Source organism: Salvelinus alpinus, chromosome 5 (genome assembly GCF_045679555.1).
Source record: "Salvelinus alpinus chromosome 5, SLU_Salpinus.1, whole genome shotgun sequence".
Lineage (NCBI taxonomy): Eukaryota > Metazoa > Chordata > Actinopteri > Salmoniformes > Salmonidae > Salvelinus > Salvelinus alpinus.
The window spans coordinates 17,441,237-17,454,324 of record NC_092090.1 but is presented as its reverse complement, the minus strand read 5'-3'; the positions used below and the strand labels follow the sequence as shown (position 1 = coordinate 17,454,324).

Here is a 13,088-nt window from a genome sequence, read left to right as displayed (position 1 = left end):
ATTATTATTATTTGACCATGCTGGTCATTTATGAACATTTGAACATCTTGGCTATGTTCTGTTATAATCTCCACCCGGCACAGCCAGAAGAGGACTGGCCACCCCTCATAGCCTGGTTCCTCTCTAGGTTTCTTCCTAGGTTTTGGCCTTTCTAGGGAGTTTTTCCTAGCCACCGCGCTTCTACACCTGCATTGCTTGTCCTGCTCCTGGTTTTAGGCTGGGTTTCTGTACAGCACTTTGTGGCATCAGCTGATGTAAGAAGGGCTTTATAAATACATTTGAGAAAAACCTTGGCTTCACTTCTTATACAGAGAAAAAAAAGGTACATAGAAGAAAAAGATGTGGGTCATCATAGAATTACAAACTAGACAAGAACGGGAAAATGTGTTTCTTTTTCTCAAACATTAATATACACAAGGGAGTACATTGGCATGGTACAAGAGGAAGTGATCTAACAGGAAGTCCTATCTTACGACATGAACAATAGTGTCAATATGAGAAGCAGCTTTGAGGTAAAGGAGGAGACACATACAGTACTCTAGAACCCCTCTTCTCCTGCGTTTCAAGTCATTTTACATCACTCCAAAACCTCCATTTCCATAACAATGAAAAGGCTAAACTTACATTTTCATCATGACAATAGCCTGGTTATTTTGCATGAAACTCATATTACATTTTTACACAGGCAGGGCTTAAGTGTATAAAATAAACAAGCAAAGGTGATTAAAATGAATGTTTTCACAGACTGTATTGGGAAAAGATGCGTGCAAAGAGCATATCATTAAGATGGGTGTTAGTAAGAGATCCTAAAACATTTTACAACAGGAAGCTCGCAAATCCAAGAGCATTTAAAAAAATATCTAATTTATAAAAAAGTCTTTACTGGCCAGCAAAACAAAAACAACATCTGTGTCCACTGTATAAAAACAAAGTGTGTAGTGATATCTGACAAGTTCAACAAGTAGGCAGCCTTCAGAAACTCTAAACACCCATTGACCTCTAACTCTTATACCTCCCAGGCTTCTTCGCCTCCTCAAGGTAAAGGACTAAATAAATAGAATAAGTATTCTAGGTTGTGCTTTGTTTTCACATTGGAACCACAATCAAATTAAAATATTCCTGACGATCAACCCTATGTTCTCCTCTCTGCTAAAATCATGTAAGGTTTAAAGAAAAGACAATATAAAAGTGAAATGATCAAACGGTGAAATATGGTCATGTGATGATGGCTGTGTATAGAGATGTAAAAGGCCGCTAAGCCAGATGGGAGTCTGGCTGATAAGCAACATCACTGTCAGTCGCACAGAGGTTGGGTGTGGTCAATCTCCGTTCCTAAATGTCAGAAACAGGACCAAACCCGGTCCAGCCGCTCAGGAGGACCCCGACCGTCAGTGGTAGGAACAGACCATTCCTTGGCCCCTCCCCTCGGGGGGGTTACTGCAGTGTTGGAACTATGTTTGTGTTCAACTGATGACATTTAGCAGGATAAGGCTGAGGACCAGACAAGTTTGTGGTCGAGGTTGACGATGCTCAGTTGAGGTCCGACCGCCCTGCCACAAACACAACTACAGTAAACTATGCTCAGAGTTCATCATGGTTCTTGGTCAGATCTTCTCCATAGTTGGTGGCCTGACTTCCTACAAACATGTTCCAGTTCTCCAGGATCTCCTCCTTGGTCAGCATTGTGTCCTGAGGAGAGAGAACCCAGTCAGGTTTACATAGAGTCTAGAAGATCTCCTACTACTAAAGAACTAACACTTGAAATCCAATTCCTCCATTTTGACAGCTGAGACATGATAAAAAAGTATGAACTCAGGCTCTTTATCCTACATAATATTACCAGCCAGAAAATTGGTAAAGAGTGAAAACTTAAACAATCGTTGGAATCATATCGGTCAGACTCGTAGACTAGGTTATAGGATCAGTACCTTGTCCTGGTCTGACTCGTAGACTAGGTTATAGGATCAGTACCTTGTCCTGGTCTGACTCGTAGACTAGGTTATAGGATCAGTACCTTGTCCTAGTCTGACTTGTAGACTAGGTTATAGGATCAGTACCTTGTCCTGGTCTGACTCGTAGACCAGGTTATAGGATCAGTACCTTGTCCTGGTCTGACTCGTAGACCAGGTTATAGGATCAGTACCTTGTCTGACTCGTAGACTAGGATATAGGATCAGTACCTTGTACTGGTCTGACTCGTAGACCAGGTTATAGGATCAGTACCTTGTCCTGGTCTGAATCGTAGACCAGGTTATAGGATCAGTACCTTGTCCTGGTCTGACTCGTAGACCAGGATATAGGATCAGTACCTTGTCCTGGTCTGACTCGTAGACCAGGTTACAGGATCAGTACCTTGTCCTGGTCTGAATCGTAGACTAGGTTACAGGATCAGTACCTTGTCCTGGTCTGACTCATAGACCAGGTGTCGGGCCTCTGCCATGGCGTGATCGTAGTCCTGGGGCAGGATCCAGTGGCGAATCTCTGCCACGTCCATCTTTCCGTCCTTGTTCAGGTCCCGGAAGTCAGAGAACTGGTCCCGCTCCGTTCTGACCCAGTCTGGTTCTGGACCCCCCTCCTCATGGGAAAACATGTCCGCTGCAATGACACAGGAACATATGGGATGACATACTCAAAGAAGGTCAAAAAGCGAACACTTTGTTTGAAAGTATGCTTATAAACTGTAAGAAATAGTTTGTTAACCATTAGTAAAAATTTTGGAAATCATTGTTTGTTCATCTGCTCATTTGCATTCCCTGTATAAGCCATTTACTATAAGGACCTATAAACAAACCTCTATAGAACTAACGGTATACAAGCAAGCTATGTAATGTTTCTAAGCAGTTTCTAAGTGGATATTCCTGTAAAAACACAACCAGAAATGAACAGTGAAATCCTTGAATAGGCAGACAGACTAAGTCAGCAGACTGCAGCGTCACAGCAGAGCTTCCCAAAGCAGCCAACAAACAGGCCTTTGATTCCTAATCAGGTCACAGAGCTCATGGGGTTGCACACATCTTGTGTTAGGAACTCTTCCTCTAGTCTAGAAGACCCAGGAGGATACTAACACCAAACCTTGTAAACACTTCCAATATACCATAAGAACATGATATAGTTTGTGGAGGAAAAAAATTATACAAATTGGTTAAAAAAAAAAAAAATGCATTAAAATGAGGTTAGACCTGTCCTCGTGTATAAAAATGGAAATTCCGCTAAAAAAAGGAAAAGGGAAAAAAATGAAACATTTTTTTTAATGAAGTGAGTGAAAATGACCTGTAACCTGTGTGTTCATGAAGGGTTAGTCTTCTGATGCAGTGTCAACCCCAAGTCACGCCTCCAACTCACCAATATACTCATCCTCGTCCACATGTCCGTCTCCATTCTTATCAATGTCCTCCAGAGTCTCCTGCACGCAAACACAGACAATGATGTCATAAAAGGGGGACACAGAGGTCAACAGCAGTGGGACTCTCACTACTGACAGTAATAAAAGATAAAACACACAGCCCCAGGCAGTATGAGTCGAGCTACGAGGCTCTGCTTACAGCTGGGCTGGCAGAGTGACACTACGATTACAGAGCCACTGCTGATGATCAGCTAACTGCCTGGATTAGAGACGATGTGTGTTTGTTTTCAGAGATGAGATTTTACACACTTCTTTTAGAACCATCTATGGTTGCTTTACTTGTGTAATTTTAGATATATCTAACCATCTGTTTATCTGGAGGAATGGATTGAATATACAATGCATTTGGAAAGTATTCAAACCACTTGACTTCTTCCACATTGTTACTTTACAGCCTTATTCTAAAATGGACTAAATCGTTTTTCCCCCCTCATCAATCTACAGGCAATAACCCATAATGACAAACCAAAAACAGGTTTTTAGAATATTTTGCAAATGTAATAAAATAAAAAACTGAAATATCACATTTACATAAGTATTCAGACCCTTTACTCAGTACTTTGTTGAAGCACCTTTGGCAGCGATTACAGCCTCAAGTCTTCTTGGGTATGACGCTACAAGCTTGGCACACCTGTATTTGGGGAGTTCTCCCATTCTTCTCTGTAGATCCTCTCAAGCTCTGTCAGGTTGGATGGGGAGAGTCACTACATAGCTATTTTCAGGTCTCTCCAGAGATGTTCGATCGGGTTCAAGTCCGGGCTTTGGCTGGGCCACTCAAGAACACTGAGACTTGTCACAAAGCCACTCCTGTGTTGTCTTGGCTGTGTGCTTAGGGTCGTTGTCCTGTTGGAAGGTGAACCCTCGATCTAGTGAGGTCCGCTTTGGAGCAGGTTTTCATCAAGATTCTCTCTGTATTTTGCTCCGTTCATCTTTCCTTCGATCCTGGCTAGTCTCCCAGTCACTGCCGCTGAAAAACATCCCCACAGCATGATGCTGCCACCACCAAGCTTCACCGTAGGGATGGTACTAGGTTTCCTCCAGACGTGACACTTAGCATTCAGGCCAAAGAGTTCAATCTTGGTTTCATCAGACCAGAGAATCTTGTTTCTCATTTGCCTTTTAGCAAAATCCAAGCAGGCTTTCATGTGCCTTTTACTGAGGAGTGGCTTCCGTCTGGCCACTCAACCATAAATGCATGATTGGTGGAGTGCTGCTGAGATGGTTGTCCTTCTGGAAGGTTCTCCCATCTCCAAAGAGGAACTCTGGAGCTCTGTCAGAGTGACCATCGGGTTCTTAGTCACCTCCTTGACCAAGGCCCTTCTCCCCCGATTGATCAGTTTGGCCGGGTGGCCAGCTCTAGGAAGAGTCTTAGTGGTTCCAAACTTATTCCAGTTAAGAATGATGGAGGCCACTGTGTTCTTGTGGATCTTCAATGCTGCCGACATTTTTTGGTACCCTTCCCCAGATCTGTAACTCGACACAATCCTGTCTCGGCGCTCTACAGACAATTCCTTCCACCTCATGGCTTGGTTTTTGCTCTGACATGCACTGTCAACTGTGGGACCTTATATAGACAGGTGTGTGCCTTTCCAAATCATGTCCAATCAATTGAATTTACCACAGGTGGACTCCAATCAAGTTGTAGAAACATCTCAAGGATCATCAATGGAAACAGGATGCACCTGAGCTCAATTTAGAGTCTCATAGTAAAGAGTCTGAATACTTATGTAAATAAGGAACCAGTTTTTTTATTTTTTATTTTAAATTTTAAATATACATTTGCTAAAATGTCAAAAAATATATTTTTGCTTTGTCATTATGGTGTATTGTGTGTAGATTGATGAGGAAAATGTTTTATTTAATCCATTTTAGAATAAGGCTGTAACGTAACAAAATGTGGAAAAAGTCGAGGTCTGAATACTTTGTGAATGCACTGTATGGTGTAGATGATTTAAAAGTTGTGAGCCATCCCTATACAGTCTCTTAGGTATGTTTACAGTGCCTCAACTCATCTTGTCAACACTGCACAATCGTTGTGTTCCCTCGTTTGGGATTTAACTTATATTTGCATGACTGCCTCTCTGTTGTAGCAGTTAAGAGAGAGGATATGTCATGACTGACTCCCTAATGCAAAATATGACCTTTTTATTCAAGACATGATAAATATATTGTTTCAGGTGATAAAACATGTTTTGTTTCTTTACTTTTTCCTCAACTTGTTTCTCTAACTTTGTAGCAAGTCAAGCAAGCCAAGAGTGCTTATGGGTAATGTGAACGAGGCTAAAGTTGTAACTTTAGCTGTTATTAGAGCGGTATGTCATCACTACCTCAAAATGCAGTCACCCCCGTACCAGCCAACATAGCTACACACACACACACACACACACACACACACACACACACACACACACACACACACACACACACACACACACACACACACACACACACACACACACACACACACACACACACACACACACACACACACACACACACACACACACACACACACACACACACACACACACACACCCCTGCTGAAGCCTACTGAAAGATTAAAGATTACTGACCCTGGGAAGTGGATGACTAATAATAAACATGTGTTACTAAAAATATACAACATAATGAATATAGACCTCTCCATAGCAGGACTCATCCAGGAAAACTCCTCTACAACACCAGTAGTATAGGGGTTCATCTCCTCTACAACACCAGTAGTATAGGGGTTCATCTCCTCTACACCACCAGTAGTATAGGGGTTCATCTCCTCTACAACACCAGTAGTATAGGGGTTCATCTCCTCTACACCACCAGTAGTATAGGGGTTCATCTCCTCTACACCACCAGTAGTATAGGGGTTCATCTCCTCTACACCACCAGTAGTATAGGGGTTCATCTCCTCTACACCACCAGTAGTATAGGGGTTCATCTCCTCTACACCACCAGTAGTATAGGGGTTCATCTCCTCTACACCACCAGTAGTATAGGGGTTCATCTCCTCTACACCACCAGTAGTATAGGGGTTCATCTCCTCTACACCACCAGTAGTATAGGGGTTCATCTCCTCTACAACACCAGTAGTATAGGGGTTCATCTCCTCTACAACACCAGTAGTATAGGGGTTCATCTCCTCTACACCACCAGTAGTATAGGGGTTCATCTCCTCTACACCACCAGTAGTATAGGGGTTCATCTCCTCTACACCACCAGTAGTATAGGGGTTCATCTCCTCTACAACACCAGTAGTATAGGGGTTCATCTCCTCTACAACACCAGTAGTATAGGGGTTCATCTCCTCTACAACACCAGTAGTATAGGGGTTCATCTCCTCTACAACACCAGTAGTATAGGGGTTCATCTCCTCTACACCACCAGTAGTATAGGGGTTCATCTCCTCTACACCACCAGTAGTATAGGGGTTCATCTCCTCTACACCACCAGTAGTATAGGGGTTCATCTCCTCTACACCACCAGTAGTATAGGGGTTCATCTCCTCTACACCACCAGTAGTATAGGGGTTAATCTCCTCTACAACACCAGTAGTATAGGGGTTCATCTCCTCTACAACACTAGAGTGGTATAGGGGTTATGGGCCTACTATGGTAGGGAGTAGACACGTCATATTACCCAATAATAACAACATGGATGTGACTTAACGTCATGGCTTGGGTCTTACTTGGAAAGACTGACCCTATTGACTACAACCACAAGGTGTGATCACCACAATCAATGAAGACAACACTGCCCAGGCAGCAACCCAGAAACATTTCTGAAAAATGGACCATCAATAATGAACTCTGTCAAATGGGTATTACAGTTTTTATGAAGACAGAAGCCTAGTGCATTAGTTTCTCCAAGTTGCCACGCGACTGCTCAGCGCTGTCAGTTTTATATTTAAGTGGCATGGGTCGGTTTGTCCCACTAGACCCGTTCCAAAACATCTACACAGAGTTTCCAGGCTGAGTAAAGTGTCATTAGAGAGCGGGATCTGAATGCAGAGCACTCCTAGTGGGACATCAGACAGAAACACATTTCACAGAAACTCTCATCTGTTCCAAGAACTAGAAAACATTTTCAGAAAGCCAGTCAACCTATCTATAGAGTACGATGAGACGTTTTCAATACAGCTTTAAACTCTTCACATAACTCAGGTTTTAAAGCTGCTTCTCAAATACAGCCCTGATTTACTACGTTTCGTTTAAACTTAATCCAGAAGAAGTTAGAGGTTCTCAAATCAGTTTTCTAGGCTGCTGTGGAGTTTGCGGTTTCTCCATCTACTGATACACCACCATAACCCATGTGAGAGTTTCTGCATTAGCCAACTAATGTCTGCTAACGGAGCAGAAACAGGCTGGCATCCAGGCCAACACTAGACATTTCAGTGCAGATCTGGAACACTAACCTGGACCACGATGTCCTTCATGTGGTCAAACTCCTCTGGGTGGAGGAAGGAGGTGAACTCTTCTCTATCAGCTGCCAGGTCTCCATTCAGATCAGCTGTTTGAAATCTCCTCTCGTCCCTGGGCAGCATCTTCTTAAAGCTGAACTGGTCTGTGGCCTCTTCAAACTCCTCTGGGTTCGCTTGGAGGAAAGACAAACAAGTGGTTGGTGTTCAAACAACTGAAGTAGAGACGCTGACTTAAATAACTAGGTAGGTCATGAATTTGGATGGAAGGTGTGATATTGTTAGCTGTCAGACAACCAGATATGAGAGAGGAGAGAGGGGCCATGGGTCGGACAACCAGAGAGGAGAGAGGGGCCATGGGTCGGACAACCAGAGAGGAGAGAGGGGCCATGGGTCGGACAACCAGAGAGGAGAGAGGGGCCATGGGTCGGACAATCAGAGAGGAGAGAGGGGCCATGGGTCGGACAACCAGAGAGGAGAGAGGGGCCATGGGTCGGACAACCAGAGAGGAGAGAGGGGCCATGGGTCGGACAACCAGAGAGGAGAGAGGGGCCATGGGTCGGACAACCAGAGAGGAGAGAGGGGCCATGGGTCAGACAACCAGAGAGGAGAGAGGGGCCATGGGTCAGACAACCAGAGAGGAGAGAGGGGCCATGGGTCGGACAACCAGAGAGGAGAGAGGGGCCATGGGTCGGACAACCAGAGAGGAGAGAGGGGCCATGGGTCGGACAACCAGAGAGGAGAGAGGGGCCATGGGTCGGACAACCAGAGAGGAGGGAGGGGCCATGGGTCAGACAACCAGAGAGGAGAGAGGGGCCATGGGTCGGACAACCAGAGAGGAGAGAGGGGCCATGGGTCGGACAACCAGAGAGGAGAGAGGGGCCATGGGTCGGACAACCAGAGGAGAGAGGGGCCATGGGTCGGACAACCAGAGAGGAGAGAGGGGCCATGGGTCGGACAACCAGAGAGGAGAGAGGGGCCATGGGTCGGACAACCAGAGAGGAGAGAGGGGCCATGGGTCGGACAACCAGGAGAGAGGGGCCATGGGTCAGACAACCAGAGAGGAGAGAGGGGCCATGGGTCAGACAACCAGAGAGGAGAGAGGGGCCATGGGTCAGACAACCAGAGAGGAGAGAGGGGCCATGGGTCAGACAACCAGAGAGGAGAGAGGGGCCATGGGTCGGACAACCAGAGAGGAGAGAGGGGCCATGGGTCGGACAACCAGAGAGGAGAGAGGGGCCATGGGTCGGACAACCAGTGAGGAGAGAGGGGCCATGGGTCGGACAACCAGAGAGGAGAGAGGGGCCATGGGTCGGACAACCAGAGAGGAGAGAGGGGCCATGGGTCGGACAACCAGAGAGGTCATATCATGTCTGACAGACATGTCATAAGCAGGTCATATCATTTCTGACAGAACATGTCATAAGCAGGTCATATCATATCTGACAGACATGTCATAAGCAGGTCATATCATGTCTGACAGAACATGTCATAGGCAGGTCATATCATGTCTGACAGACATGTCATAAGCAGGTCATATCATGTCAGACAGAACATGTCATAAGCAGGTCATATCATGTCTGACAGACATGTCATAAGCAGGTCATATCATGTCTGACAGAACATGTCATAGGCAGGTCATATCATGTCTGACAGAACATGTCATAAACAGGTCATATCATATGTGACATAACATGTCATAAGCAGGTCATATCATATGTGACATAACATGTCATATCATGTCTGACAGAACATGTCATAAGCAGGTCATATCATGTCTGACATAACATGTCATAAGCAGGTCATATCATGTCTGACAGAACATGTCATAAGCAGGTCATATCATATGTGACATAACATGTCATAAGCAGGTCATATCATGTCTGACAGAACATGTCATAAGCAGGTCGTATCATATCTTACACAGGTAGTAGCCATAGGTAGCCTGCTTGTACTCATCCCACGAGATCTTGTTGTCTTTGTTGAGGTCGTAATCCGTCCACACCTTGGCCACGTTCTCGTAGACGTAACGCTTCTGCACCCGCTTGATCCAGGCCTTCAGTTCAGTGATGGTGACAAAGCCATCTCCATCACCGTCTATCCGCTCCACTATCTTACTGTGGGATACAGAGGGCACACAAACACTACTATAGTCTATCCTTCATTTCCTTTCATTACAATGCACAGCCATACATAGACGCAGTTAAATATACTGGACCATATATTTCCTTTAGAAAAAGTCACCGAGACATGAGTTGATGTCTTCAGGGGCATAAGTAAGCAGTCTTTCTAGCAAAACAACACTACCAGTACATAAATACTGTCAGCCAGCGATGAGAGAATAAAAACCTATTGAGGTACATGTTTGCTTTGGGAGGAACTTGTGCCTAAATAATATTGAGTGTTATATTTAGGAAGTTATCTTTCCACCAACTAGGGTAAACGTATGTATATCTATCTTGGTTGCCACGTTGTGATGTTAAGAGGGTCCTCCCACTCAATGCGATTCAGGAAAGGGAATTCTCAGGGAGAAGCGCCAACCTCACAACCTAGGCCCATTTCAGCCAACGTGTGTAACATCGAGCCAACATGTCATTTGAGCAGTGGCAAAGATGAAACAGAACTACAGGAAGTGAGACAGGTCTCTGTATGAAATAACACACCGAGACAGTGCCGTTGACACGTTCCATGGGTTCCAACACACATTTAAAACCCCGAACAAGATTCTGTTCGTGGTCCTCAACTTTTATCCAACTCTCTCAACACCACAAAACCTCCTCTTGCTTCTTTAATGCATTATCCATAATTAAGAACTACACTGCAATTATAATATGACCGGGGAATGTGTGCGAGCGAATAGCACTCGCTCTACATTTAAAAGCGAAATAATGTACCGTTATATCATGCGGGTCTGCTGGCATGCAAATGTCTCAGGCACCACTTGGGCGAGTTGTGAAATTTTAATAACCCAAAGCCAAGATAACACGAAATACATTAACAGGAATATGCGACGCACTAAGAAGGCCCATAACTTTGGAGATGTGTGACAATAGCCCACATTACGCACCAGAGGTTGGTTGCGTCACCATCGCTTGCTGTGCAGATATAGACCCTCGCGATGCAAAGACACCAACGTGAAACGTTATCAGAGAATAATGGAACTGAGGAGATCCGAATAAACTGTCGTCTTTCAACTAGTTTTGCACTTTAGTGACCCTGCATTGTATCACATGTGTCTCTAGTCTTTGCAGGGGAACCTTACCCAAGCCTGTCTTTGCTCTCCTCCGGGGTAAGCTGGTCGAAAGTAGTAGCGTCCTCCTTTCCCAGAAAGGCCTCATGATCGAATTGGAAGCTCTGATTGTCTTCGTTGGCTTGCTTAATTAGTTCTAACGGGTCGTGGTGGACGCGTTCTTTTCTTAGCGTTGGTTTACCGTGCACTACACAAGAGCAGAGGAGCAGAACGCACACGTAGCTGTACACGTCCATCAGTAGGTTGTTTGAGGACAGATCAGCTGTTGCGGAGTGAAGCTACGTGAGCTAAGTAGCAAGCAGTATTTAGCCCGCTGCTACAAATGTAGCCAATTTGTTACAAGTCTGATGAGGTGAAATAAAACAACAGCGCAAGCTGGCTACTTTCTTACTTTGAGGAGCGCAACAATGTTGCCGAAACGCGGCATCCAAGCATCAAGTCTTGCAGTGAAGTCTAGGTGCATTTAAATACATTACACAGGCCACTTCAGACAAGTACAGCCCGCCCCAGGTCGTATTTTCGTTTCAAACATGCCCGGCTGGTTACCACGGGACACAACAGAGCTCAACCTAGCAGGCTGCTTCCTACTTCACGTACAACCATTCACGTAATCGGTTTCAGCGCTGGTTCAACCTCACTCATTGTTAGTGTCCCTGCCATTGGTCCACAGGCTGTCTGTAACACGGGATGACTATGGGCGCCACGTTGCAGGATGACACGTAAACACTGCCGTAGAACTCTCACGCATTTTTTGAGGGGCTGCCAAAAATAGTTGTGCCCCTCCTTAATCCCTTTGTTGTTTCCCTGTTTTATTGATATGGGTATGTTTATGTGTTCTCTCTCCTCTCTCAATTCAATTCAATTCAAGGGGCTTTATTGGCATGGGAAACATATGTTAACATTGCCAAAGCAAGTGAGGTAGATAATATACAAAAGTGAGGTAAACAATAAAAATTAACAGTAAACATTACACATACAGAAGTTTCAAAACAATAAAGACATTACAAATGTCATATTATATATATATATACAGTGTTGTAACAATGTACAAATGGTTAAAGTACACAATGGAAAATAAATAAGCATAAATATGGGTTGTATTTACAATGGTGTTTGTTCTTCACTGGTTGCTCTTTTCTTGTGGCAACAGGTCAGAAATCTTGCTGCTGTGATGGCACACTGTGGAATTTCACCCAGTAGATATGGGAGTTTATCAAAATTGGATTTGTTTTAGAATTCTTTGTGGATCTGTGTAATCTGAGGGAAATATGTCTCTCTAATATGGTCATACATTGGGCAGGAGGTTAGGAAGTGCAGCTCAGTTTCCACCTCATTTTGTGGGCAGTGAGCACATAGCCTGTCTTCTCTTGAGAGCCATGTCTGCCTACGGTGGCCTTTCTCAATAGCAAGGCTATGCTCACTGAGTCTGTACATAGTCAAAGCTTTCCTTAAGTTTGGGTCAGTCACAGTGATCAGGTATTCTGCCACTGTGTACTCTCTGTTTAGGGCCAAATAGCATTCTAGTTTCCTCTGTTTTTTTGTTAATTCTTTCCAATGTGTCAAGTAATTATCTTTTTGTTTTCTCATGATTTGGTTGGGTCTAATTGTGCTGTTGTCCTGGGGCTCTGTGGGGTGTGTTTGTGTTTGTGAACAGAGCCCCAGGACCAGCTTGCTTAGCGGACTCTTCTCCAGGTTCATCTCTCTGTAGGTGATGGCTTTGTTATGGAAGGTTTGGGAATCGCTTCCTTTTAGGTGGTTGTAGAATTTAACGGCTCGTTTCTGGATTTTGATAATTAGTGGGTATCGGCCTAATTCTGCTCTGCATGCATTATTTGGTGTTCTACGTTGTACACGGAGGATATTTTTGCAGAATTCTGCATGCAGAGTCTCAATTTGGTGTTTGTCCCATTTTGTGAAGTCTTGGTTGGTGAGCGGACCCCAGACCTCACAACCATAAAGGGCAATGGGCTCTATGACTGATTCAAGTATTTTTTGCCAGATCCTAATTGGTATGTTGAAATTTATGT

General features: G+C 44.5%; 1 protein-coding gene across 2 annotated transcripts; it reads right to left on the bottom strand.

Annotated features, from left to right (window-relative positions):
- Nucleotides 1-373: 373 nt before the first annotated feature.
- On the bottom strand, nt 374-11,611 carry LOC139575622 (reticulocalbin-1-like). Of its 2 annotated transcripts, none has more exons than XM_071400793.1 (6): nt 11,453-11,611; nt 9,735-9,928; nt 7,809-7,987; nt 3,343-3,403; nt 2,396-2,595; nt 374-1,689 (listed from the first exon to the last, which is right to left on the bottom strand). In XM_071400793.1, the coding sequence occupies exons 1-6, from the start codon at nt 11,494-11,496 to the stop codon at nt 1,582-1,584; spliced, it is 786 nt and encodes a 261-aa protein (XP_071256894.1). In that variant the 5' UTR covers nt 11,497-11,611; the 3' UTR covers nt 374-1,581. The 2 variants fall into 2 exon arrangements, with proteins under 2 accessions (XP_071256894.1, XP_071256893.1); XM_071400792.1 differs by having other exon boundaries at nt 11,074-11,601.
- Nucleotides 11,612-13,088: the final 1,477 nt, after the last annotated feature.